General features: G+C 38.6%; 1 protein-coding gene across 3 annotated transcripts in view; it reads right to left on the bottom strand.

Moving 5' to 3' along the window:
• Positions 1-27384, bottom strand: part of LDAH (lipid droplet associated hydrolase) — a 102724-nt gene that overhangs the window by 25039 nt on the left and 50301 nt on the right. For all 3 annotated transcript variants that reach the window (XM_026519539.4, XM_026519554.4, XM_048222666.2), the window contains one exon: positions 7136-7370. In XM_026519539.4, the coding sequence (XP_026375324.1) occupies positions 7136-7370 (235 nt within the window). The remainder of the gene's footprint in view (positions 1-7135; positions 7371-27384) is intronic.

Here is a 27384-nt window from a genome sequence, read left to right as displayed (position 1 = left end):
TGAGGAGTCTAATATCCTATTTTATTTGCTACCGTATCTTCTGAAACCTGCTTAGTGTTCAAGTATCACTACAGGACTTCACCTCATAGGAGAGCAGCTAATGGAATGAAAGGAGTGGGGGCTGACATTGTAAGACCTGTAGGACTTTCATCTCACAGGTCAGATGGCATCACTAAGTTCTCCAAGTACCTGTAATCTACGACGGAAAACTGCCTTCTGCTGAACTCCATCGCCTATCTTGATGCTATTCCATCTTTCTGGAAAAATCCCAACTCATCTTCAAGTTCAAATTAATTTGTCTTCTTCTCCCTTCCTTACCTAGGTAGAACTGATGTTTCCTTTATTGGCTCCACTCATGCTGGGCAACTGTTCTCATGATGGCCCTAACTGTGAGAGATGACAATTCTTCACATTTGTCTCTCTGACCACGCTGGAAGTGAACTTAAAGGCAGGAGGTTTATTTCATTTGTTATTCTTTCCAGGGCTTAGCTGGTCCTCGGTTCATGGCAGGTGTCAGTAAGGGTTGTTAAATGAAATGGGAAGGGACTGAGCTGGTGTTGGGTTTTTTTTGGGGGGGGAGTGTGGGGGGGCAGTGGTCAGGAGGAAACACCTGCTGCTTTCCTTGAAGTGGTGCACAAGCTGATGTTACAGCGGAGGCCAGAACTGGAGGCAGAAGCACACGGACCCTGGCGAGCCGAGCTGGGAGGTACTGGTATAAAACTAGCACAAATCACTGCAGGGAAGAGGGACAGTCTAAGAGCTTCTGCTGAGACAGACCAAAAACGAGGTTTCATCAAGCACTGGTCTCAGCAGTGAGGGAAAATGCAGAGGGAAGTAAAACCACAGTGAGTGATACACTAGGAAGTTTTGGGGGAGATGCACACATAGTTTTCTGAGGGAGAATGTGGGGACTGGAAGCCAAGTTGTCTTGCTGGTTTGGTGACAGGTAGTCTAGAGTCTCCTGTAAGGTTCCACAGTAGAATGCCCTTGTTTGTTTGATTTTGCCATTACACTGGTTATTATAACCATCCATTTAGTCTGCAAAGAAATCATCTTATCTCTGTGACAATGAATTCACTAATGGGAAAAACACAACTCAAGGTGTATGATCTTTTTTAGAAAAAAATAATACAACATTTTATAGTAACAGATAATATATACATATAAATTTCTTTAGAAAAATATAGTAAAACTTCAATTGAATCATTTAATTATAAATCAGAGATGCTATTCTAGTGTTGTATCCAATCACTTTTTGTCCTAAATCCTAATACTGACCACACACACACACACACACACACACACACACACACACACAACTTTTCTGTCATGCTGCATTTTAGGCTAAATTTCCATGAATTATTAAAGCTGCAGTTGCCTTTTAACAATAGATTTTTCTAAGCTACACACATAAATGAGAGAATAGGTAACATAGGAGTCTGGTTTTGTCTTATTCAAAAAATTATTCTGAGACGGAGTTAAAAATATTTTGAGAAGAAATGTGTGCTTCTTTAGTAAAGCTATGTGACAGTTCATTGAAGAGTTCATTTCATATCACTGTACATATTTAAAAGTTATTTCCATATAGATCAAGGAAAGGAAAGATAATGAAAAAATTTTTTATAAGAATGTATGCAACAAAGTAACATAACCCACCAGGAATGCCCTTTGTCTCTGCATTATGTTTTTCTAGTTAGGTAACTGAAAGGAATTAAAACATCAATTTGGCCTAACTAATAAAAAGACCCTAGAATATTTTTTTAAAATTAATTATCTTGACCTGTGATACTGCTAAGCTAATATATATTTGCTTTTAGCTTTGATCAAGAAATCTAATTTAGCTGTCTCAGTGAAAAGCCTATTTCTTATGAAACAGAAGAAATATCTATTGTAAAGAAAATATGCAGTAGCAAACATTCCAGAATTAAAATTAAAGTAAAAAACCCCATATATTTTCTTTAAAAACACTTAAAACAATCTAATTACGCAAATTGATCTGATGAACACTGTGGTAAAGTTTATAGAGTATGTTAATTGAATTAGGGCTACTCTTTGAATGCTGGATAGGAAGTGATGTTTCATTCACTCAATCTGGTGAAGAAGGCTGATATGCAGAATCCCAGCCCATAGGAAGTGCCATCTTTGTCAAAAGGACAACAGCATTTGAAAGACTTGAATATTTTGGTTCCTTGAATTTTTCAGACCTTACTACAACAAAAAAATATGTGTATAACCTAAAGGATACAGAAAATCAGTGTCTATCTAGATAGGGCAGGATTTATTATCCACTATTTGGACCAGCAAACTTCCTCCGTTTGTTTCTGTAAGATTTCTACTGAAGCACAGACATTACATAATGTGCAAACACTGCAAGGCCTCCTAGAAGTCAAGCTGGCATGTTAAAGGTCACTGTCTGGATGACAGGAAAGCAGAGAAACAGGTCTGCAGGGGATGTCACAGATGGCACAGACCACTGAGAATGATCTTGGAGCCGGTCTTCCATTCCCTTGGTGGGCCCTCTCTTTGTGTAACCTAAAAATCATACTTCCAACTCAAGTGGGTTGGTCCGAATACTGATTACCTTCATCATTCATGGGATATAAGCTTGGCAGGAGTCCACTAATCATCTGCAAAAGCTGGGCTCTTAGGAGTATCGGTCGGTCTCTCTCAGCTGGGACTGTCTTCCTTTTATAGTAAGCAAGGTAATCGGAATCACCTAAGGGATAGCCAGGGCAAGTGTGGGCAAAGGCAGTTTCTGTGGTACTTGTTGCAAGAGGAGACAAGGGTGACATGTGATCCCAAGGGGACAGGTAGGAAGAGGCTGGCTAGGATGACTGAAATGCTTGGTTAAGGATCAGCCTAGGGTCACTACTAGGAGACTTAATTAAGACCCATGTAAACCATGAACCAAGAACTCCAAGAATAAAAGACAAGTAATCCTTGCCTGCTTTCCCTTTACCCAATGTTACACAGACTGAGTGCGTTATGGGGGAAAAAGAGACCCCTGAAGTACCTCTCACTTGAACATCAGAAGGCCAGATCTAGAACAGAGAGAACAGAAAACCAGAGAGGGAAGGATGGCAGAAATAGGAGAGCTGTGCTCCGAAAGTTTGTTTGCACATAGGTTGTTTGGAACAGAGATGAAGCAAGGCAGCTGAGAGCTCAATCCAGTTTAGAGTCTAATTTGCACAAAGTATCACTCTCCAGTGGTTGTGCAGAAAAGGAATCCCAGGGCTCCCCAAGCAGCAATGTGGTTGGAAGGCTCTGGTTGCCTTGAGCCAGGGAGGGTAGTGTATCATGTCTGAACTGTCTTGTTTCTTGATGCTTGCACTTGGGGCCTCTGGAAGATGCAGCAGGAGGTCAACTGCTACAGCTGGAAGGAAGATTCCTTTCTCTTACGTGCAGCTTACGCAGCTCACTTCTCAAAGAGGGTGCTTAGAACTCTGGCGTAGAAAAATCGGAAAACACCTTTATATAAGTACCTCTTCTAGTTAAAAACATTGAACACTTGACTATATGTCATATGTGTTACACAGCCACTAAACGTATATAGAAAAATACACAAAACTTTCATATACCCCATGTCCTGGTTTGGGTTTAGAAAATATTTCTAAAGAGGTATAAGAAAAGCATAGGTGGCTGCCTGTCTAATGCCATCAGAAACTCTGATGTTTTGGGAAAGTGTTCTATAAATGTCTATTAAATCCTATTGGCTGATACTGTGGTTGAATTCTTCTACATCTTGCTAATTTTCTGTCTTGTTCTATCAACTGTTGAGAGAGGTGTGCTTAAGTATCCAACTATAATTGGGGATTTGGCCATTCCTTTCAGTTCTATTGGTTTTGGTTCATATATTTTGCAGCTCTCTTGTTTGGTGCACACACCTTTAGGATTGCTGTCTTCTGTCTTCTTGGTAGACTGAACCTTTTATTATTATTATGCGATATCCCTCTCCGTCCCTTGTAATTTTCTTTGCTCTGAAGTCTACTTTATCTGATATTAATACAGTAATTCCTGGTTCCCTTTGATTAATGTTTACATGACGTACCTTTCCCATTCTTTTACTTTCAATCTATCTGTATAATTATATTTGAACTGGGATGTCTGAAGACAGCATATACTTAGGTAATGTTTTTTATTTATTTTATTTTATTTTATTTTATTTTATTTTATTTTATTTTAAAGATTTTATTTATTTATGTGACAGAGAGACAGCCAGCGAGAGAGGGAACACAGCAGGGGGAGTGGGAGAGGAAGAAGCAGGCTCATAGCGAAGGAGCCCGATGTGGGACTCGATCCCGGTACGCCGGGATCACGCCCTGAGCCGAAGGCAGACGCTTTAACGACTGCGCTACCCAGGCGCCCCTAGGTAATGTTTTTTAACCCATTCTGCCAATCTTTGTCTTTTAATTGGTATACTTTGATCATTTACATGTAATGTTAATTATTGGTATGTTAGAGCGTGTATGCCATTTTATTATTTGTTTTCTGTTTGTTCTATTTTTTTTTGTTTCTCTGTGTTCTTTCTTACCTTCCTACATGTTACTGAATATGCAGGGGTTTTGGTCCTTAGTAGGAAAAGCAGGGAAAGTACATCATTCCATTCTCCTGGAAGCAGAATTCCTTGGAGGAAAATGGAATTCCCCAACTGGAAAATGCTTTTTATAATCCTCTCTATAGGGTAAAAAGAAAAATACCAAAAGAAAAAAACTGTAAAGGGAAATAAGATGATTTATTGAAGTATATGTGGAGTAATTTTATATATGTTTGCCACAATTTCAAGTGACTTCCATTTGGTCTCAAATAATTTCCAAAGGTATATTGGCCCTTAGGGATCATCTAATCTAACTTCCGGTCTGATCAATGAACGAGAACCAGACAGGGAAAGAGTTTCTGACTTGCAGCCAATGCCTTTCTCACTTAGGCCACCTCTTTCTCTTCTATAATAGGAGGGAAAGATCAGGGGCTGGACCTGGTCTTTAAGTGGCCTTTCCAACTTTGGTCTTTGGTGATTTTTATAACTGTCCTTAGCCTTGCTTCCCTTCTTCCTATCTCATCTTCTTCCACTGCTATGCTAAGGCCGTAATAAAGAATGGGGGTTGAAGAGTATGGAACAGACAAAAATCTACAAATACAGAAAATATATTGAACTTTGTATTTGCAATGACTGTTTTTTGCCATATATGTGGAAAAATACCGCATACAATCAATCTGTAGCTGTCAACAGGGCTGTGACTTGTTTCTGGATTCATTACGTACATGATAGTGTGGCACTCTTAATGCAGGTGAGCATGGTAAGCTTTATTCAGGAGTCCTGCCTTTATGATCGACTGGGGCAAAAAGATGATAGTAGCAGCTACGGTAGAAGGAAGCTTTAGCATAGTGGGAGATTGCCAAAGTTTGAACACTACCCACGAGTTGTATGACAATGCAAATCACGCAACTTCTCTCTACCCCTGTATCTTCATCCGTAAAATGGCGACAGTAAAATACCAAAACCTGACTAGTTCTGAGGACTACAAGTAAAAGCTTAGAGTATTGCCATTAGCTGCTGCTGCAACTGTTGTTATATCATTCACTGGAGGCTTACTATAAATAAAATATTATATAGACACTATGCATATATTATCATATTTAATCCTACAATAACCTTTTGAGGTACAGATTAAGAAAGGATTATTTTATTATGAAAATGATTTATAAATATTCTATAAATTAGTACTAATTAAAAAGGTAGATTATTTTTAAATGTAAAACCAAGGTTGAAGCCAAAAAGTAAAGTAGCAAATATTTCCTGGCACATTCAGAAAATATAATCAGCACAACACCCAGTGTTGTATTACCATGACTATTACTTATTTCTTTTATCATTTAAAACCCTCCAAAAATATTTAAAGAGGAAAATAAAAGCATTGCCTATTCACTCTACAGGAATATTGGGCCTGGTTTCCTTGGCTGGTTTCTCCTAAGTTCTCACACTGGACTAACAGGGTGCCCCCTGGATTCCTATAAAGATTCCATATATATACTAAATACAGAATTTTCCCCACCATCTGACAGCTAGAGTGGAGAATCAGAGGATAAGTTTTAAAATTAAAGCTCAATGAAAATTAAAATTAAACTTCCTATTCTATTTTTATTTTATGTCTAGTTTTAAGCTTCTGGGGAAAAAAACCAACAAATCCTTGCTCAATATTCATCAACTGTCTGAGCTTATTCTCTTACTACTTTCTGAGACAAGAATAAACATATACATTTTATTTTTTTCTAGATTTTTAAATTTTTCTTTATTTTTTAGATTTTACGTAAATTCAAGTTAGTTAACATATAGTGTATTATTAGTTTCAGGGGTAGAATTTAGTGTTTTGTGAGTTACATACAACATCTAGTGCTCATTACATCAAGTGCCCTCCTTAATGCTCATCACCCAATTAGCCCATCCCCCACCCAACTCCCCTCCAGCAACCCTCAGTTTGTTCCCCATAGGTAAGTCTCTTATGGTATGCCTCCCTCTCTTTATCTTATTTTATTTTTCCTTCCCTTCTCCTATGTTCTTCAGTTTTGTTTCTTCAATTCCACAAGTGAAATCATATGGTATTTGTCTTTCTCTGACTTGTTTTGCTTAGCATAATATACTCTAGTTCCATCCACATCATTGCAAATGGCAAGACTTCATTCTTTTAATCACTGCACAGAAGACTGTTTGCATCTCTATACACCAATAATGAAGCAGCAGAAAGAGAAATCAAGGAATTTATCCCATTTACAATTGCACCAAAAATAAGATACCTAGGAATAAACCTAGCCAAAGAGGTAAAGGTTCTGTACTCTGAAAACTATAGAACACTTATGAGAGAAGCTGAGGAAGACACAAAGAAATGGAAAAACATATACATTTTAAAATGTGCTTACCACGAGAGACTGTGGATTCTGGGAAACAAACTGAGGGCTTCAGAGGGGAGGGGGGTGCAGGATTGGGATAGACTGGTGATGGGTATTAAGGAGGGCACGTGTTGCATGGTGCACTGGATGTTATACGCAAATAATGAATCATGGAACTTTACATCAAAAACTGGGGATGTACTCTATGGTGATTAATATAACAAAATAAAAATTATTAAAAAAATGTGCTTACCAAGGCAGAACGGTTCTAATACACTCAGGACCGAAAATTCGCTCTGCAGGTTCATCATTCGAAGGGCAATTCTGATCATAAAGGACTTGATTTTCTCAGGCCATGGTTTAAGTAGAAGGTAGGCAAAAACATAGAGAGCGTATCGAAGCCAGCACAGAAGTGGAGTGGCGATCCTGCCGTTCGGTGACTCAGACATTCGCTCGATTGTTGGAAAGAGCAGAAAGGAGCGAATTATCTACAATAAAAAACATACTTTGATGAGAAGTTTTCTTAAGGGATAACCCACTGTTTTAGTGTTTCTTCCATACAGTATGGACAAATGGGGTTTCAGAATATGACTAAAGATCTGTTGTGAAAGAGAAGAATCACCATCTGCTGTCTTCTCACTGCACAAGCCATCTGAGGGAGAATATAAGGATGTCCCCTTGAGTTACTGGGGTTAATTTTCAGGGTTAGGAGCAAATCAGATTACTAGATACTTCCCTGATTGGGACAGCAATTCACAATCCTTTCGAAAGACTGCTGAAATTAGGAATTCAAGTGCCTTTTCAGGAGCTACACCATATTGACTGACTATTGATACCAGAAGAAAGTAGAGCTCCATAAAGAACCTTGGTTCTAGTCAGCATTTATTGATTATAGTTGGGAATAATTCACTTTGGAAAAGATCCTCTATTCCTTGTTCTTACCAATAAAAGATAATCTTTAAGAGGACCAAATACATTTCTAATACCTGATTTAACCTTAACAAAGTGCAGGCCAGAAAGAAGCAAAGCTGGAAATCTCTACCCACAGGGGAAAATGTTCAAGGACAAAATATAATTTCAACTGATACCTGGAAATATATACTCCACAAGAAAGAAGAGCATCTTTAAAACACTTTAAATTTACCTTATCTACCATATTAATACTTAAAGAATATATAAAAATAATTTCTATGAGGAATCAGAAAAGGCAGAGTTAAGCACAATCCCTATTAATAACAGAGTAATATAAGTGAAATAGATCACCAATGTTAACAGATTGTAGACCAGGAAATGAGAACGGACACAATGGTTTTACTTTTTTAAAAAAAAGTTTAGGGGCGCCTGGGTGGCGCAGTCGTTAAGCGCCTGCCTTCGGCTCAGGGCGTGATCCTGGCGTTCTGGGATCGAGCCCCACATCAGGCTCCTCCGCTGGGAGTCTGCTTCTTCCTCTCCCACTCCCCCTGCTTGTGTTCCCTCTCTCACTGGCTGTCTCTCTGTCAAATAAATAAAATCTTAAAAAAAAAATAAAAAATAAAAGAAGTTTAAGATACATATGGAAAAGCATATAAAACATTAATGCGTAATTTAACAAATAATGGAATAAATGAACAGCTATGTGGATCCAGAAACAAAACACTGCCAGCATGGCACCTTTCAATCCCAACTCCTACCTCTTTCACATCTTAGGTAACCTCTATCCTGACTTCCTTACTTTGTTTTATATCAATACTTATCATTCCTTAATACTATAATCACTTCCTTATTTTACTTTACATTAAGAGTTATCGTCCTGCAATTGACTGAATTGTGACTCTCCTGAAATCATAAGCTGAAGCCCTAATTCCCAATGTGATTATACGTAGAGTTAAATGAGGTCACAAGGTGGGGCTCTGGTAGGCAGGATTAGTGTCCTTGTAAGGAGATTCACCACGGAGCTCGCTCTTCCCAAGCACACACAAAGAGGTCTGGTGAACACACATGGAGAAGGTAGCCGTCTACAGGCCAAGAAATCTCACCAGAAACTCACCAGGCCGGCATGCTGATCTTGGATTTCCAGCCTCCAGAATTTCGAGAAAATAAATGTCACTTCTTTAAGCCCCCTAGTCTACAGTATTTTGTTACGGCAGTTTGAGTAGACTAATACATATTCCTTAATACTATAGTTAAAGCTTGTCTGTTAATGAATTTTATATAAATGCAATCAGCAGTATGTTTTTGTGTTTTACTTCCTTCCCTCAATAGTTTATAAGATTCATCCGTGTTGATATATGTAGGAAACGCTTATTATCTTGGCTCTACAGTTTCCCCTGTATGAACATACTGCTATTTATTTTACTGATAGCTATTTGGGTCGTTTTCAGTCCAGAGATACTACAAACATGCTGCTGTGAACATTTTTATGTGTCTCTTGGTGCATGTATGTATGTATTTCTGTTGATGATATCACTCGAAGTAGAAATACTATGTCGTGTGGTATGTGTAGGTTCAGCTTTAGTAGATAATTCCAAATAATTTCCCAAAGTAGTTGTACTAACGTAGCCCCCATATCAACAGACATGAGCTCATATTGTTACATATCTGTACTACATTTGGTACTGATAAACTCTGTAATCTTGACTAACCTGAAGAATAGCGGTATTTCAGTATAGCTTTGTGTTTTCTCTGATCGGCAGCAGAGTTGAACAACTTTTATGTGTTTACATTTTCTATATCTCCTGAAGTGCTTATTCAAGTCTCTTGCACACTTTTCTATTAGGCTGCCTGTCATTTTCTCTCCTTGATTTGTAGTCTTGTTTTTGTTTTTTTATTTTCGATACTAGTCCTTTGTCATGTTGCAGTCCTTGGCTTGCCTGTTCATCTCTTATTTTTTTTCTTAGTGGGCATAAGTTCTTAAGTTCAATGCAGTTGCATTTAAATCTTTTCTTTTACATTTATTTTTTGTGCCGAGCTCAAAAAAATTCTTGTCCAACCTCAAATCATGAAGATATTACTTTTCTCATTCGAAATGCTTCTTTAGAAATCAGGTAAAGCTACCTCTTAGTGGAGTCTGCGAGTCTGTTCCTTTGATTCCAGGTATCAGTGATTTGCCATTTCCCTTCTGTATTTACATTCCTCGTTTCGGATGCACTGAATGCACTTTTCCTGGCAGGACCTGACAGGACAGCACAGCCTTTTGTGGACTCCTTTTCATTCTCTACCACTGACAGTCCTTTTCCATAGTAACCTGTAGGGTGCCACTGCCCAAATGTTCAAGTTGATCTGTAATTCTCACTAATATACAGTCTCTCTGTTAGTGTCTCCCACTAATAAAGAACAGGGATTTGAGGGTGAAACCGTGGAGGACTCTTCTTTGTAATCATCTTTCTTGTTTTTCCTTGGTCATATCTGTCAGTTGAGTGCTCAGCCATTTCCTATAGACTCTTCCTTTTCTCTCAATAGCAGCTGAGATATTTTAGTTGTTTCTTTTTTGGTCATCATAATTTGACCTCTACGAGGTCTCCTCCTCTGTCACATTAAGTAAGAATGTACTGTTCCTTGTGGTCTTGGTGGTGAACAAAAGACATTCTTTGGGAGCAGGGAGCCACAGCCTTTTCTGAGGATTTTTTAAATGCTGCATTGGCAACTTTACATATAAAATGCTCACAATGTGCTTTTGGAATGAATGTAGGGTTTCAGCTAGAATACGGGACTTGCTGCCACTTTAGCATCTTCTTAAGTGCAAAGCAGAGGAGATGTTAGATAGACTGAGTGTGCATAATAAAGGCATTCGTGGGGCCTTGTGGTGCAGATGACTATGGACTCCAGAACATCAGGGATGATCCAGAATCCGCTGATGAGAGCCTGCTGCTTATTCTGCAATGGGTTTATACAAAGATTATATATAAAGACTCACATAAAGGTTATGGAATCTCTGTGAAGTCTGACTAACCAAGAAAAGTCAGTTAAAGGAATCGTTCTCCCTGGATGCCACTTTCAGTGTGAATTCCAACCCAGCGTATCCAAACACAGACAGAGGAGGAACGAGATCAGCTCTGGAATCCCAGGACCACTCTGATATTCGGTCTTCTTCTTCCCCTCTGGTAGAACACTGGGCTACAGCGGTCCCAATTCTGCAATAACCACCACAGGGTGAGGAAACAGGTGAGCAGAGCGGGCAGCACCAGCACCGTAACTGCAGGCCTCTGCCATTGCGGGAGGCACCTGTAAAGAATCCAACAGCCCTGGAACAGGCTCGGCCCGCTCCCATAGTCAGTGAACAGTGGCGTGCCGCCACGTCACCTCTGCCTTTCTGCCCAAAGACATTCTTCAGGACCACGACTGATGGCTCAAGGTCAGATGTGACTACTGTCACTCTTAGGCACATGGAATATCCCCTACAGACCGGCAAAAATTAAGAAGTCTAACAATACCAAGTGTTAAAGATGTGGATCCATAAGAACTCTTACGCAACATGGCATTAATAACTATGACACTTTACTCCTCTGTTTCTGAAAGTACAGGCACTTTAGTGGGTGTCTGGAACTCACACAGAAAGTAAATTTTTATCATTTTGTCAAACGTTAGCAGTTTAATTCGGGGATCTGGCATTTCACTTGGATACCAAGCAGCATGCTGTAAGAGTCTGAGAGGCAGAAAGGATGAATTCTCTCAGCAACTGGAGTGGTGTTATAATTGACCACTGATTTTACACCTTCAGATTCAGAAGTCTTTCCCTATCTTTTGGGTCGTTCTAACATCACGAGTCCTTTTACTCCTGTAAGTGCTACCAACATTCTATTGGACTTAACGAGACTTGAGAGATTCAAACAGGGGTGGATTTACACAAAGCAGTCTTCGGTGCTGGGACGGGCAGGGTTTCTCGCTGCCCTGCTGAGGCCTCCCAGCAGAAGGGCCAAGGAGCTACTTTTCCCAACCACAGGAAGACTTCTCCCTCGAGGCTGGAAGCAGGTGTGTTAGCAGCTGCAGTGGCCGCAAAGGAAAAGATGAAGGAACTGACCTCTTGGCTTCAGCTGGACTCTCGTTTGCCAGTCTCACCAGGAGCCCTAGAACACGCCACACTAAAGAAGCCAGATGGGCCAGAGTCCATGGGCATGGCTGGCTCCCCGGCAGCCAGCATTCTTTAATAGTGTCTCCAAAAGCTCTGTGGTCTAGTCTTCCACACTTAAATCCATAATCTACCTGAAACTGATTGTTATGTGTGCCGTGAAATATGGGTCTAATTTAATTTCTTAACATATGGAAACTCGATTGTCCCAGCACTATAAACTGTAAAGGCTGACCTTTCCCTGCTTTTCTGCATGGACACTCCTGTTGTGAATCCCATGTAGATGTGAATGGGTTCTTTTTAGTGCTCTCTGACCAGTTCTACTGGCCAACCTCTCTCACTCTATACCAAGAGCACAGTGTCATACTGACAAAAGCTTCATAATATATTTTGATATTTGGTACAAAAAGTTAAACCCCAGCTTGTCTTCAAAAATGCCTTGGGTACTTTTGGCTCTCTGAATTTCCATAAACATTTTGGAATTGGCTATTCAAGTTCCACAAACATCTCATTGAGATTCTGATTGTACTAAATTTAAAAATTAACTCAAGAAGTATTATCTTTACAATATTGAGTTTTCCAACCCATGAACATGGGATAGTTCTTTTTTTGTGTCTCTAAAAATGTTTATACATTTTACATGTAGTCATCTTGTACAACTTTTTGTTTATTATTATTAGGTACTTATTTTTAGGTACTTATTTTTTTATGCTATTGTAAATAGGGTATCTTAAAAATTTCATTCTCTAGGGGTGCCTGGGTGGCTCAGTTGGTTAAGCATCTGGCTCGGTTTCAGCTCAGGTCACCATCTCATGGTCGTGGGATCGAGCCCTGCATTGGGCTCTGTGCTCAGTGCAGAGTCTGCTTCAGATTCTCTCTCCTCTCCCTTCCACTTGTACTCTCTGTCTCTCAAATAAATAAAATCTTTAAAAAAAATTCATTTTCTAAATGGTTGCTGCTTATATATGATATAAATAATATTTACATGTTGATTTTGTGTCTAGCAAACTTATTAAAGTCCCTGAGTTCTAATAAGTTGTCGGTAGATCCTTCTGGATTTTCTAACACATAGTCAGATCATCCACATATAATGATAGTGTTATTTCTTCTTTTCAAATCCTTGTATCTTTTTCTCTTACATTAACTGAGCTTTGTACAATGCTAACAGAAATAATTCTTTTCCCAAACTAAAAAAAAATTTTTTTTTCAATATAATCACAAGATGATGTGCACTGAAGGTTTTCCAGAGACATACTTTTGTCAGATTAAAAACATTTCTATTCCTAGTTTGTTAATTGCTTTTTAAAATCATAAATGGATGCTGAATTTTATCAATTACCTTTTTGGTACCTATTGGGATGATTATATGATTTTTTTCCTTTCATTTATTAATGTGGTAAATTATCAATTGATTTTCTAATGTGAAATTAACTTTTCATTCTTGGGATAAACCCACTGTGATCATGATACATTCTTTTTACATGGTTCCCTAATATTTTGTATAGCACTTTGCATGTTGATGACTGAGTCTGGTCTATGACTTTCTTTCCTTGTATTACCTTTTTCCAGGTTTGGATGTAAAGGGTTTGCTAGTTTGAGGAAACTAAGTTGGAGAGTATGGTCTCCTCTTCTGTTGCTTAGAGGATTCTGTAAAATAATAATGATTTATTCTCCAAATATTTGATAGAACTCATTAGTGAAGCCTTAAGTATATTTTAGAAAGTTTTGCCTATTGATGGATTCAATTTCTTTAACGGCTTAGGACCACTCAGGCTTTTAAAAGTTCTTGGAAAAAAAATAATAAAAGTTCTTCTTCAGTATGTTTAATGTTATCTTTTCCTAGGGGTTTGTCTATTTCATTTAAACTTCAAAATTTATTGGCATAAAGTTATTTGTAATATACTGTGATTATACTTCAATCTCTGGACCACAGTAGTGATATAACCTCTTTCATTCCTGATGTTGACTATTAGTGCCTAACAGAGTAAACCTTTATAATTATGAAAGAACTCTCTTCAGGTGCTGCTGGGTTTCTCAGTCAGTTAAGCGTCTGCCTTCGGGTCAGGTTATGATCCCATGACCCTGCGATCAAGCCCCACATCGAGCCCCACATCGGGCCCCACATCGGCCTCCCTGCTCAGAGGAGAGCCTGCTTCTCCCTCTGCCTGCTGCTCCCCCTGCTTGTGCGTGCTCTCTCTGTCAAATGAATAAATAAAATCTTAAAAAAAAAAAAAAAAAGAACTCTCTTCATTTCTAGCATGCTTTTCCCTTAGGGCTTATTTTAATATGAACATAGCTACAGCAGCTTTCTTTTGGTTAGAATTTGTATGATACAACTTTTCCCACTCTTTCACTTTCTACATGTCTATGCCCTTACATCTAGAGGCTATATTTGGATGTTTTTCTCTATCTAATCTGACAGTCTTTGTCTTTTAACTAGTATGATTAATACGCTTACTACCTTTTTATTTAAATAATTCCTAATATTTTGGAGCTAAGCCTAAAATGCAAACCTAAAATCTTACTTTGTTGCACTTTATTTTTTTGTATACCTTCACCTTATTTTTTTCTTCTTTCTATCTTTTGCAATGAGAAAGATATAAACAATAAATATAATTGATAATAAATATTAAATTATTGAGTAAATGATACAAAAAGTGATTAAAGCATGTAAGTCACAAAAATGATTAATAATTCTAAAGTAATTACAGGACAATTTAAGGAATAAACAACAATAAATAATAAAATAATAATTAAGCAAAAATGCCTATGTTAGTAAACTCAGGTCCATGGTGATACAGAGAAGAAATACACTAATGAAAGGAGATTAGGAATTGCTGGAAGTGGTGGTGTAGCTTTCAATAGGGTGTCAAAGAAAGGCTACAAAGATAGCTGACATTTGGGCAAACACATTCATGGAGTGAGCTGGAAGATATTTGGAAAAAAAGTTTTTCTGGAAGAGGGAGGAGCAGGTCAAGTGGAAAGGGTATAAGACAGAACCTAATTTGGTGTGTTGAGCAAAAGCATGGAGAACAGTATTGCTGGGGTGGGATGTGTGAAAGGACAGCAGTTCATGCTGTGATCATGGGGACAGCAGGGGGGACAGAGGACATAGAGTCTGATAGGACTTTGGGTTTTACTGTGAGTAGCTGAGAAGCCTCTGAAGGGTTTTGGAAACAAGAGTGATGTGTTTGACTTTAATAGAATTACTCTGTTCTTGTATTGTTAATACTGTCTCAAAAGTACTAAATTGGTGAAATTAGACAAGATAAAAAATGAGTTATAAATATTGGAAAGGCAAAATTACCATTATTTATGACTTACATTTAAAACATTAAGAAATCCCATGTATAAAATAATAGCTAAATACAAATGTAAGAAGAAATGCAGTGCACTTATCTAAAGAAAACTTTAAAACACAATGGGACATTTCTTTGTTCTTCCGTTGCAAAAGAGATACAAATTCTCCTGCTAAATTAATGGATCAATTCATTTCAATACCAATTAAAATACTAAAAGATGATTCTTATTTTGAAATTTAATGAATTATATTAATGTTTATTTGCAAAATGAAATGCACTAACCAACTAGGAATTCTGAAAAAGAAGAGAAAGAGATTGGCTCTCCACAATATTGGACAGATTACGAAGCTACAACAGTTGAAACTATTTATCAGAAAAGGATCACATAGCTCAGTGGAACATAAAAGAGTCTCAAAACAAACCTGAATACACGTGGGAATAAAATTTATGATGAAGACATCAGTGGAGAAAAAAAGGAGCTGTTCAATAAATGCAGTTGGGAAACTGGAAAAAAGAATTACTTGGAGTAGCAAAGGATTGGAGATGAGAGTTCATAATGAGAAGTGGCCCCATACATGGCGGTGCGGCCACACAACGGAATACTACATTACAATTAACATCTGGTAGATTTCCATGTGCTGACAACAAGGATGTCTAAATTCTCTTTCTTTTTTTGAAACCAGCTGGTTGGGACTGTGAATAAAAGGGAGTTAGCAAACTTTAAAGGAGACATTCTACGCATTTGGGCTCATATGCTCTTTGGGGTTTTAACTCTGAAAACACAAAGGCGATTTTGCTTATTTTCAGGTTTTTCAACTATGTCCTATGAATGGTACCTGGAGAATGAATGTCACTGAATAATGCAGTCTCCACCAACTGGAATTTAACTGTTCAGCTCTCAATCTTATTTTCTCCTCCAGGCAACTTTTAAACCGTATTAGTAAAAAACGAAACCAACCACTATCATCAGGGATTTGGCTAAAAAAATAATTTCAGGGAATAATGCGAGATCATCATTACATTTAATATTAATCCCCTAAACCTGCCATTTATAAAACAGCACCATGGATGATAAAGGAAAATGTTCAGAACTAGGACCCTCAGGTACTACAAATTCTTCATTAGGAAAGTGAAACAAATATGTTCTCTTATACTCCGTTTGTAAAAGCAGAAAAAGACGTTAAATGGGAAAGCTAGAAAGAAACGTTTTCATTTTTTTTCCTGGCCAATCCACAGTTTAACCAGAACAATCACCTAATGAAAATGACCTGCTTTCCAAGAAGTCTGGTGGTTTAGTCCTTTATGATAACTCATTGCTCATTTTAGTTTCAAGTTTATTCATTTCAAAACTAGGGCTTGTGTTTATTAAAATGTCCTTAAAAGATTTAGAGGACACAAATGGTTAATACAGTTACTGTCATACTAAAAAATATACCATACAGATTCCATACTTGTTAAGTAACCCACAGTACAAAGGAACTTCAGACTGATCAAATCAGCTGGCAGAAAGAGGAAGCAATCCATTACTTTGTATAAACGATCCATTACTGTGACCCATGTTAAACAAAACTGCATGCAAGGAAAACTCTAAAAATACATGAGCAACTACAGGGTTACATGTGGTTGATCTGTATCAATAACAAAATGAGAATTCAAGTGCACTCTGAAATCATGGGAATGTACCGAAACCATAAGGAAGTTCAAATTCTTACTCTGAATGCATCATTACCTCTCAAAACTATAAGAAGACCAAAGATTGCTTATCACAACTAATACTCAGTTGATGAGACTGGTTTTCCTCTCTTGCCTTTGGAGAACAACAGTTATTACCTGTTGGGTGAAACTTATACTTTTCTTACATACCATAATGGCAACTTCAATGAAATTTATAGTCCAAATTTGATTTGAGGATAAGCCTCAGTAATAAAAATTTCTTTTATTCATACAGAAACCTACTGGCAAAACAATCATCAGGGTCAAGGAAGTATACCCAATTTTATAACACAGCTGTGCAGAGAAGGTTTCCAAATCTGTGTACATGACGAAACATTTTCTTATGTTACTGTCTCATTAAAGAAAGAACTTCTAGGCTGGCCAGTTCATTCTACTCCAAGGAAACATTCTCACATATTTCACATTCTCATTTGAAATCTACCAGAGTCAACTTTGATGATGAAGCACAACCATGTTTCTTGAATAGTGCAGGAAAGTAAATATACACGTTGGGACTTTTTATAGAAGGTACATTTTGGGGGATCAGAGAGAGTATTTTGATGTTTGTTTTTTCCGAATTTATTATTATTGTTAGTTATTTTATAGACAGGAAGCTAGGGAACAATTTCAAGTATAGCCATAAGGTAAGATGTATGATGTTCAGACGTGGATTATGTGCAATGTTTCATTAAATGGCATGTTATTTATTTATTTATTTATTTATTTATTTATTTATTTATTTTATTTTTTAAAAAGATTTTATTTATTTATTTGACAGAGAGAGAGACAGCCAGTGAGAGAGGGAACACAGGCAGGGAGAGTGGGAGAGAAAGAGGCAGGCTCCCAGCAGAGGAGCCTGATGTGGGGCTCGATCCCAGGACTCTGGGATCACGCCCTGAGCCGAAGGCAGACGCGTAATGACTGAGTCACTCAGGCGCCCCTGGCATGTTTTTTAAACAAAGAGTACAATCTAAAGAATCACCAATAAATATTATTGTTCAGATAGCGTACTAGAGATATATCCATTTTTTCTGGGATGCAGCCATGATGCCTCTACGTTTGGACTAACTGAAGCCACGATAAATAGTATTTCAATATCATGAAATGAACAGTATCACTGCCACTTTCCCTATTTGTTTGTTAGCTGAGCCCACCTGCTGCAGTAATGGCAGGGTGCTTCTCCACAGCACATGTTAAAAACAGGAACACACAGCACACAGTTTTTCCTTTTATGTGATTGCCAACGTTGTTAAGTCATGTTAGAGAACGACATAGCCTTTAAAGATAAAGTTGTTGGCGATCAAGGCACAGACCTAGAGATAATCCTAGTCTGACCTATTTATCTCCTCTCCCCTTGGGGCCATATCTTCCTCTCCTTAGCATAAGACTATTCAGCTTATTTAATCGTATGTATGCAGTTTATAATCTGCAGATGCCATTCAGTTCTAATGATCAAGCACTTGCTTTCTGAGATCTTGTATTCTGTTTTAACAGTTTCGTATGGGAGTAAGATAGGGATATGCCCCACAGTAGGGAAGTGCTTGTAATAACAGTAATCACTTTGCTACTTTCTAGGAACTATGTAAAGGCACCTTACGAACATTATCTCATTTAATACCTGTGACAACCTTATTGAGTAGTTTCTTCATTCTGTAGAGAAAACTGAGGCTTAGTGACAAAGATGAGGTACGCACCCAAGCAGGGTAACTTCAGAGCCCATGCCATTAACTATTATATACACTATATACTTTTATACAAAAGAATTTCTTAGCAATCATTATTGTTTGTGACCTAATTTCCTCTGGGTGAGCCAATCACTATCATTATTGTTAGAGGCAGGCCAATACATTTTTTTAAATATTTTTTTATTATATTATGTTAGTCACCATACAGTACATCCCTGGTTTTTGACGTAAAGTTCCATGATTCATTAGTTGCGTATAACACCCAGTGCACCATGCAATACGTGCCCTCCTTACTACCCATCACCAGTCTATCCCATTTCCCCACCCCTTCCCCTCTGTAGCCCACAGTTTGTTTCTCAGAGTCCATAGTCTCTCATGCTTCATTCCCCCTTCTGATTACCCCCCCTTTCTTTATCCCTTTCTTCTACCGATCTTCCTAGTTCTTATGTTCCATAGATGAGAGAAACCATATGATAATTGTCTTTCTCTGCTTGACTTACTTCACTTAGCATTATCTCCTCCAGTGCCATCCATGTTGCAGCAAATGTTGAGAAATTGTTCTTTTTGATAGCTGAATAATATTCCATTGTATATATGGACCAATATTTACAAGTGTTTCAAACCATTCAGTTTCAGAAATTACTAACCCCGTATCCTAAGAAGTAAAGCACGAGATCCTTCAACAATTGATTGCTGAAAAAAATAATACCACTTCAACATGTTTTGCTTCAGATGGACGGCATTCAAGAAAAAGACCACTTTTACAATTTTCCATTCATGTGAATTATACTCATGACCCTCTGGGACAGAGATTTTTCTACACTTAAATTACTTGAATGTAAAAAAAAAAAAAAAGCCATTCTATGCACTTAATCTACATGTTGGTGTTGCTAATTATAAGGAATGCTTGCATATTTGCAGATAGATTTATATAGCTTATGATTAATTACACTTAAATATTTGAAACATAGGTTCAAAGTCTTCCTATAGCCCATTGTTCTCAAGCTCTTGTCATTTCATACTTCACATTTATTTTCTTTTGAATGCAAAGTGCTCTTCTCCTCAGCTTAATATCGCTTGGGATTCACTTCCTTTTGAGTCTTTCAGATTCAGAATCACAAAGAACTCAAATAGGAAATTGTGACGCTCACAGACCCACTGCAGATGACTCTTCACAGGCTGCTGGGCGGCACAGCCCTCTACTACAGAGCACGTCACTCCGAACTGAACAGTTTCCTCCAGGTAGCCTCAGTGAATGGTGACAACAGCAAACCTATCCTCATGTCTACACCATCAACCTTCTCAGAGGACTACTATGGGCCTTTGGCAATTTCGGCTTTCTCTTGGTTTTCGATGGCAAAGCTACACAGAATCAGAAAGAATGGTTTTGCTGACCAAAAAAGGTGCTAGTTGGCAATTCCCTAAACTTGGAGCCAGAGAAGTCTATGTAGGAAAGAAAGAAAGAAAGAAAAGAAAGAAAAGAAAGAAAAGAAAGAAAAGAAAGAAAAGAAAGAAAGAAAGAAAGACAAACTCCAATTGTTCACAATAGGGTTGGGACTTTCCAAAGTTGGAAACTGCAGTCTTTAAAAGCTTAAGCCTAGAATGACCAAGAAGGAAGGGTCATTCATTAGGTCTACTGCTTGTTTTTTGGTTCATTCATTCATTCCTTCATTCAGGATACACTGGTACCTACAATACACCAATGCTGCAGGGAGTGCAGGAGACTCACTGGTGGACAAGACAAAGTGGTCTCTGCTTTTAGAGAACTGAAGTCTGAGCAGAGAGACATTTATAATAATGCATGATAGGAAGTATGTTATAGGAAAGAAAGAGTACAACAGAACCATAAAATGGGCACTAGAAACCTCTGATCCATCATGGCCTAGGAACCTCTGAGAAGGGCCTTGGAAAGAGAAATTGACCAGTATTCACTGGGTACCTCCATGAGCAAAGTGCTGATGACACGGCTCAGGGTTATTTGGGGAAATCTGTACAAAAGACTCCTCAAGACTCCTCCCCATTTAATTTTGCTAAAGACACTATGGAACACGTACACCTCGGTTTCATAAAGTACCATTTTAATAACTGAGCTAAGATGAGGCAAAGGTATCCATCACAGGTTTCCAGACTGAGAGAGAGGAACAATGGAAAGGCCCATGGCCAGAGGCACATGCTGGGTGCGTGCCAAAGCAGCACACCACAGGGACTCTGCCACAGAAGCTGTCCCAGACAACACTCCCAGCTTCTCAGAAGTCAAAAGGCTCAAAATATGGCTTTCTTGTTACATATTATCTGGCAAAAAGCAAATCCAACAGTCAGGGCAGCTAAGACCCCAGGAGACAGGGATTAAAACTTGGGAAAACAAGCAATTAATTCACAGCAAAGGGTTAGGCCCAAATAACTGACGTTCATACAAAGATCCCATTACCAGCTTTGATAATGGAGCAGCTAAGGATCTGTCCTCCTTTCAGATCAGGAAAAAACAGAGATGTATCAAAGATGTATCTTACGTATCTTCTCCCTCCTAGGCCTCTGAACGGAGTGCTCCTCCGCCCACAGACTCCCAGACACACCAAGTTCTTGAGGGTAGTCTCCCTCTTGGTGGTCTCCCGGCTCGGCAAACACCTGAGTTAGCTTCTGAGTTCTAACACTGCAACTCACTGAACTTCTGAGACCTCAGCTTCTACGGAGCTCAGAGAGAGGACAAGTGCCTCTGGGAAGGCCCTTCCTTACCTTCTCTAACAGGGTTGGACAGCACTCCTGAGACTCTACAAACATTTCTGCTCTTAAGAGTGTTTGGCATACAAATACAACAGGTCACTAATTTATCAGTTAAAAATATTCCATGGTATCTGAAAATGCTATATGATGAAAATGGGCATCTTATACTCTGTTACCAGCTCAAATTTTAGCCAGCAACTAATATACGTGTATGTGTATACACAGATAAATAAAAATAAATAAATAAATAAATAAACACACACTGTACACATACCCCTATCCTGTATATATGAGAGAAGACAGAGACAGATGGAGTGTGAGGGTGGGGAGAGGGAGAACAAATAATAAAGCAAATGAGGCAAAATATTAACAACTGTAAATGTGGGTAAAGTGTGTAAGCTACTCTATGTACTATTCTCATTCTTCTAACTCTTCTGTACGTTTGAAACTATTTCCAGATAAAATGTTAGCTAATAAAGTACAGTCCACCACTGCCCTCTATCCCCCAGCCAGGGCACTTCCAATCCCCTTGATCTTGCTCCACTCTTTACCAAGGGAGTGTCACCTTTGAGCATATTAATTTCTGCATTTTCCGTATTTATTACCGTTTCCCCTTAGACTGTGGGCTCTGAGAGGGCAGAGCTTCTTTTCCCCTTTGTTCACGGGTACTTTCCTGTCTATTACAGGTGCTCAGTGACAGTACCTGGCGCCTAGCAGACTGAATGGCTGTAGGTGTGGCTGAGGGGCAGTGAGGCTTCCAAGATGACTGCCTCATCCAATACCCCAAGCAACAACTCGTCTCCAAGCCCAGCTCAGGACTGCACGTTTATTCTGTATAGAAACTGAACGAAAGAGCTTTCTGAGCTGGGTACACAGCACAAAGAAAGGCAGGGCAAAGGGCCCACGGCAAAGAGGGGTTCAATGAAAGCCCAAACACTAAATGCTGAAACTCTCAAATGCAATCACCGGCCTCTCATGTTGTTCTGCTCTGATGAGGCTGCCCTTAGACAGGAGATTTGGAGACTTTTTTGGAGAAACTGAATGGCTCTAGAGAAAAACCATACAGATAGTGACACTGAGGAATACCCCCCACCCCCATGTCAGGATACCTGTCCAATCACCCTGCAGCGAGTCCGGCTAGCTGATAAGGCCCACTCCCACACAAAACCTCCTAGGATTTTCAGTGCTTCATTCTTAAATATGAATAGATAACAAAGGAATGTCAGACATTTAAGCAAAGCTTCAATGGTACTAGAGAGACCAACATAAACAGAACATGAAAAAAGGTATTCATAATGAATCGTGATAGTGCAACAAAACTCCAAAAGTTTGTTCTCCTCAGATAGAAAGAGAAAGCAAGTGAGCCGTGAAATAAAAAGGACACCACAAAAAGGGAACAAAGAAATTATTTTCATGAAGGCTGAAATAAAAAATTTAATTATGAAAAATTACAAGAAAAAGCTGGGAAAATATGCAGTATTTCTCACTGCATAGAACTAAAAAGAGGGGGAAGGGTGAAAGAGATTGACAATGTAAAATAAATCAGGAGAATCATTTCTAGATGCTTAACATGTAAATAATGAGAAAACAAGGAGGAAAAAAATACAGGAGAAGAATTTGGTATATAAGGATGCTAGTTTCCACATTAAAAAGCATAAACAGTCCAGGGAATATCATCATAAAATGTAATAATGGGGATAAAGTAAAGATTCTAAAACTGTCCAGAGAAGAAACAAGTCACATAAAGAATCAAAAACTTGGAAAGGCATACTTTTCAATAGCAGAGCTTGAAGAAAACGAAGCCAGGCCAACAGCTGGTAACGGCGGAGATGGGGAGTGGGGGTGGCAGACTAGCTTACTGCAAAGCAATCCTCCTGCCAAGAACAATTAGAAAAGCTGGAAAAAGTATTTTTTTTAAAGTGCCTTTGAAAGCATCAAAGGCAGAAGAGACTGAAAGGGCCAAAATTCTAGAGAAAAAGGAAACTCAAGAGAGGTGTGTTCAAATAGCTCATCTTATTTACCAATTTGTGAACCACAGCTAAGAAGACAAGAAGCTGGGTTTCTAGAAGTATACTATGGCTCAAGGGCCAAAATTTGGGCATCTGGTGCCCACTCAAGAGAAGGCACTCCAGGCTCTCAGTGAGAACTACTAAAGGGTTATTCCCTAGAAGTAGTGACCAACTGACATAGACCAACTCTCACGGAAGTAGCATTGATCAGCCTGAGTCCAGATGCCATTAACGTATGATCAGTCCTTACTGTAATTGCTAGTCAAAAGCAAAAGGAAATTCTCCATGGAGGAATACAGAAGCTTCACACTGTCTTAACAATTTTTCAAATATAATGTCAGGAATTCATTAAAAAAAAAAAAAGAACACCTTATTAGCAGTGATGGTTCATTTTTTCTTTTCTTTTTTTTTTTTAGAGATTTATTTATTGATTCATTTGAGAAAGAGAGAGAAAGCAAGCAAGTGGCGGGAGGGGCAGAGGGAGAAAATCTCAAGCAGACTCCCCGATGAACACAAAGCCTGACATGGGGCTGGACCTCATGACCCATGAAACCATGACCTGAGCCGAAACCAAGAGTTGGATGCTCGACCGACTGAGCCACCCAGGAGCCCGAATGGTTCATTTTCTGTGTCAACTTGACTGGGCCATGGGGTGAACAGATATTTGTGGAACGCTATTCTGGATGTTCTGGATGAGATAAATATTTGAATCAGCAGACCAAGTCAAGCAGAGATTGCTCTCCCTGATGTTAGTGGGCCTCAGCCAATCAGAAAGGCTGAGTAGGATGGAATTCCTTCTGCTGTTTTTGAGCAGGGACATTGTTTTTCTTCTGCCTTTGGACTCTAACTGAAACATCAGCTTTTCCTGGGTCTCAAACTTGCTGCTTTGGGACCAGAACTTAAACACCATCCGCCTTCCTGGGTCTCTTACGGATTACAGCTCTCAGGATTTGTCAGCCTCCAGAATTGTGTCAGCCAATTCCTTATAGTTAATCTTCCTCTATAAGTACACACATCCTACCGGTTCTGTTTCTCTGGAGAACTCTGACTTGTACACAAACATACTGAGGGAAAGATGAGACGACTAGAAACAAGCAAGGAGAAAGAAAAGAAACGCAACCACACGAGACTTGGATGTTGAAATTATCAGACACAACAGAATTTCAAGAATTGGTAACAACAAAAATAATAAAATGGAAATTTTATAAGCAAAAATTACAATAACTGAAATGAGACCGCAAAAGATGGGTGTAAAAGGAGTTTCTACATAGCTGAAGGGAAGATTGGTGGACTGAAAAATAGGTCGCAGAAATTATCTAGATTGAGGCAGGGAGAGAAAAAAAAAAAGAGTTACTGTGTGTAAATTATACCTCAACTTAAAAAAAAAAAAAGGAAAGCGTGAACATCTAATAGGGAGAATCAAATAAATATGCAATACCTATAATACAAGGTGGACTATATAAGAATTATGAGAAAAAGGTATCAAAGGAAGGATAATAAAAACAACTGAGAAAAATCAGGAAAGAACTCCTGTAGGAGTCTGCATCTGAGATGATTTCAGAAGGTGGATGGAAGGCATCTGTTGGGTGGTGCTAGGAGGAAGCAGAAAGGAAGTGGGTAAGAAGAAATACTAATAGGTGGGAGGGAGCACTAGGTACGCACACGGCAGGTGCAGGGACTGTGGCCGAGGGAGACAGAGGAGGCCATCTCCCTCAGAGGACCTGGAGGAGAACTCCCCTGGCACCCAGATGATCACAATCTGCCCCTAAGATTCTACGGAATCACTTCTGAATCGGCACCAGTCAACATTCATATAACATGACGGAAGCCCTCAGAGTCTTTCTGCTTTTCAGTGGGGCTCGAGAAGTTTCTCAGCATTTCCCCAAGGGTCCTGGGCCATGAAAAAGGAAAAGGCTGAATCTCTAACACTCAATTTGGTTTACTCCAGAAGCTCTCAGAACTCTACCGGTGAGGAGACGAATTCAAATTATTTGTTGAAATGGGAGTTTCTGGACTGTCTACAGGCTTCATTTATGCATGTGCCCTCTGCAGGGCTCTGTAGGACTGATACCGGGAAATGATTTACTGTCTGCTTTCCCAGGGACAGGCTGCCAGAAATGATGCTGGCTTCAATCTTTATCCATTCATCAATATACCTTTCTGACACCTGATAATCTGGCTTCTTCCCAACCCAATGCAATTAGTCTGAACTGGCTTGGATGCAAGATCTCAAAGCAACCACATTTTATTCTTGTGAAGCATCTTTCATTTAGTGCCTGCTAGGCTTTTTCCACTTCAGGGAATTTTTTGTGGCCTGCATTGCATATTGTTCACAGATTTTCCGTAAGAGCAAGAGGAGAGGGTGAAACAGCTTCATGCATACAGGGTACCCATATTAGAGAGCCTTTTCCTTCCTTAAAGATCACACTCACCGTTCTCATCTCCACAAACTGATAGACCTAAAAAGAATCTTCTGGCTAGAATAAACAAGAGCCACAGAAGAACAACTTCACAGCAATGTGTTCATCTGTTTTCATACTCTTGCATGCTATCTCTTCTATGCTCCATCCACTAAGGCTCTATGAATCTGCTCTTCTGGGAACACCTGGTTCACTGGCATAACAAAGTCAAAATGTAGCAAGGTATGAGCTCGATCTTTCAGACCTGTATCCATCTAACCATAAAGGTATTCACAGAGCCTCTTAGAGTCCTAGCCGCTATGAACCGCATGGCCTGATGAGATTTGAATATGGCTGTACTGTTCTAAAAAAGAACCTGCTTCATTCTAGCAGTATGATGAATGATGATGCTAATCCCAATATGTGGTTTTTTTAAAAATCATATTCAAATAACAGTCATGAAAAGACCATCAAAAGACATACCTATCAATAATCCCAATTATTCTAGGCGTGGGGAGAAGCAGGTTAAAAAAATTACCCATTCAGACTTTCTAAAAGTGTATACAGAAGTATATATGCACACAACACTACATTTTTCTTTTAAATACTGCAATAGTACCAGCTCATTTTATTACTGTTGAGGTCCATTTAGCAAGCATTATCAAATGCTACTATACCCTCAATAAACAGACTTTACCAAGTACTACCATATACTAATTGATTAAGCACTGAGTCATGCATTGTGCTGGGCACATATTTTTTGACAGATTTTATTACCTAGCTCTTCTTCAGTAGGAGCATGGACTTTGGAGTCAAACACACATGGGCTCAAATTCTAGCACAGGCACTTACCAGCTCTCTAACCCTGAGCAAGTTACTTCTGTCCTAGGTCTTGGTTTCCTCATGTAGAAAACGGGTACAGGAGCCCATCAAAGACTTGCTGAGTGGATTAAGTAAGACCCACAAATGATAGCTACGGTGATGTAATAATCCTCATAGCAAAAACAGTTCATAGTTTAATCTTCAATCACTCTAAATATCTACAAGCATCTTACATAAATTTTTACATCCTAAAAAATAACAATGCAAAAACAGTTTGAAGTTTGTTTTCTTAAAAAATAAAAACAAAATTGAGAGGGCGTGCTGTATTATCTTCTGGTCTAAACATGGAAACTCAAGGGACAAGTTAGCTAGGTTTAAAATGACCTATATAAAATCATGATCTATCCATACTTTTCTTTAAGCAATTTTACATTCAGTTTTAAAAAGCTACTTGTTGAACTATGAAAGCAATTCATGCTACATTTTATAGGTTAAGTCTCTCTGGATACTATAACAATCTTGAGTTACATTTATTTTTTACTTTTTCTCCTACCTTCCTGAAACTTAAAAACATATGAACTTTCATAATGGAAGGAAAACTTTTAAACTAAAGAAGGATCTTGCAAACCAACTGTAAAAAAACATTTTGGGGACAAAGAAAATCTGAATATGGACTAAATTAGAAGATATCAGAGAATTACCATTAATTTTGTTAGGTGTGATAATGACATGGTAGTTATATAAGAAAGGGTCCTTTTTTAACGAAGCACAATGAAGTATTTATGGGTGAAATACCATGAGGGCTAC

The sequence above is a fragment of the Ursus arctos genome, unplaced genomic scaffold (assembly GCF_023065955.2).
Source record: "Ursus arctos isolate Adak ecotype North America unplaced genomic scaffold, UrsArc2.0 scaffold_8, whole genome shotgun sequence".
Lineage (NCBI taxonomy): Eukaryota > Metazoa > Chordata > Mammalia > Carnivora > Ursidae > Ursus > Ursus arctos.
The sequence above is the reverse complement of the archived record's forward strand: the minus strand, read 5'-3'. Positions and strand labels throughout refer to the sequence as shown.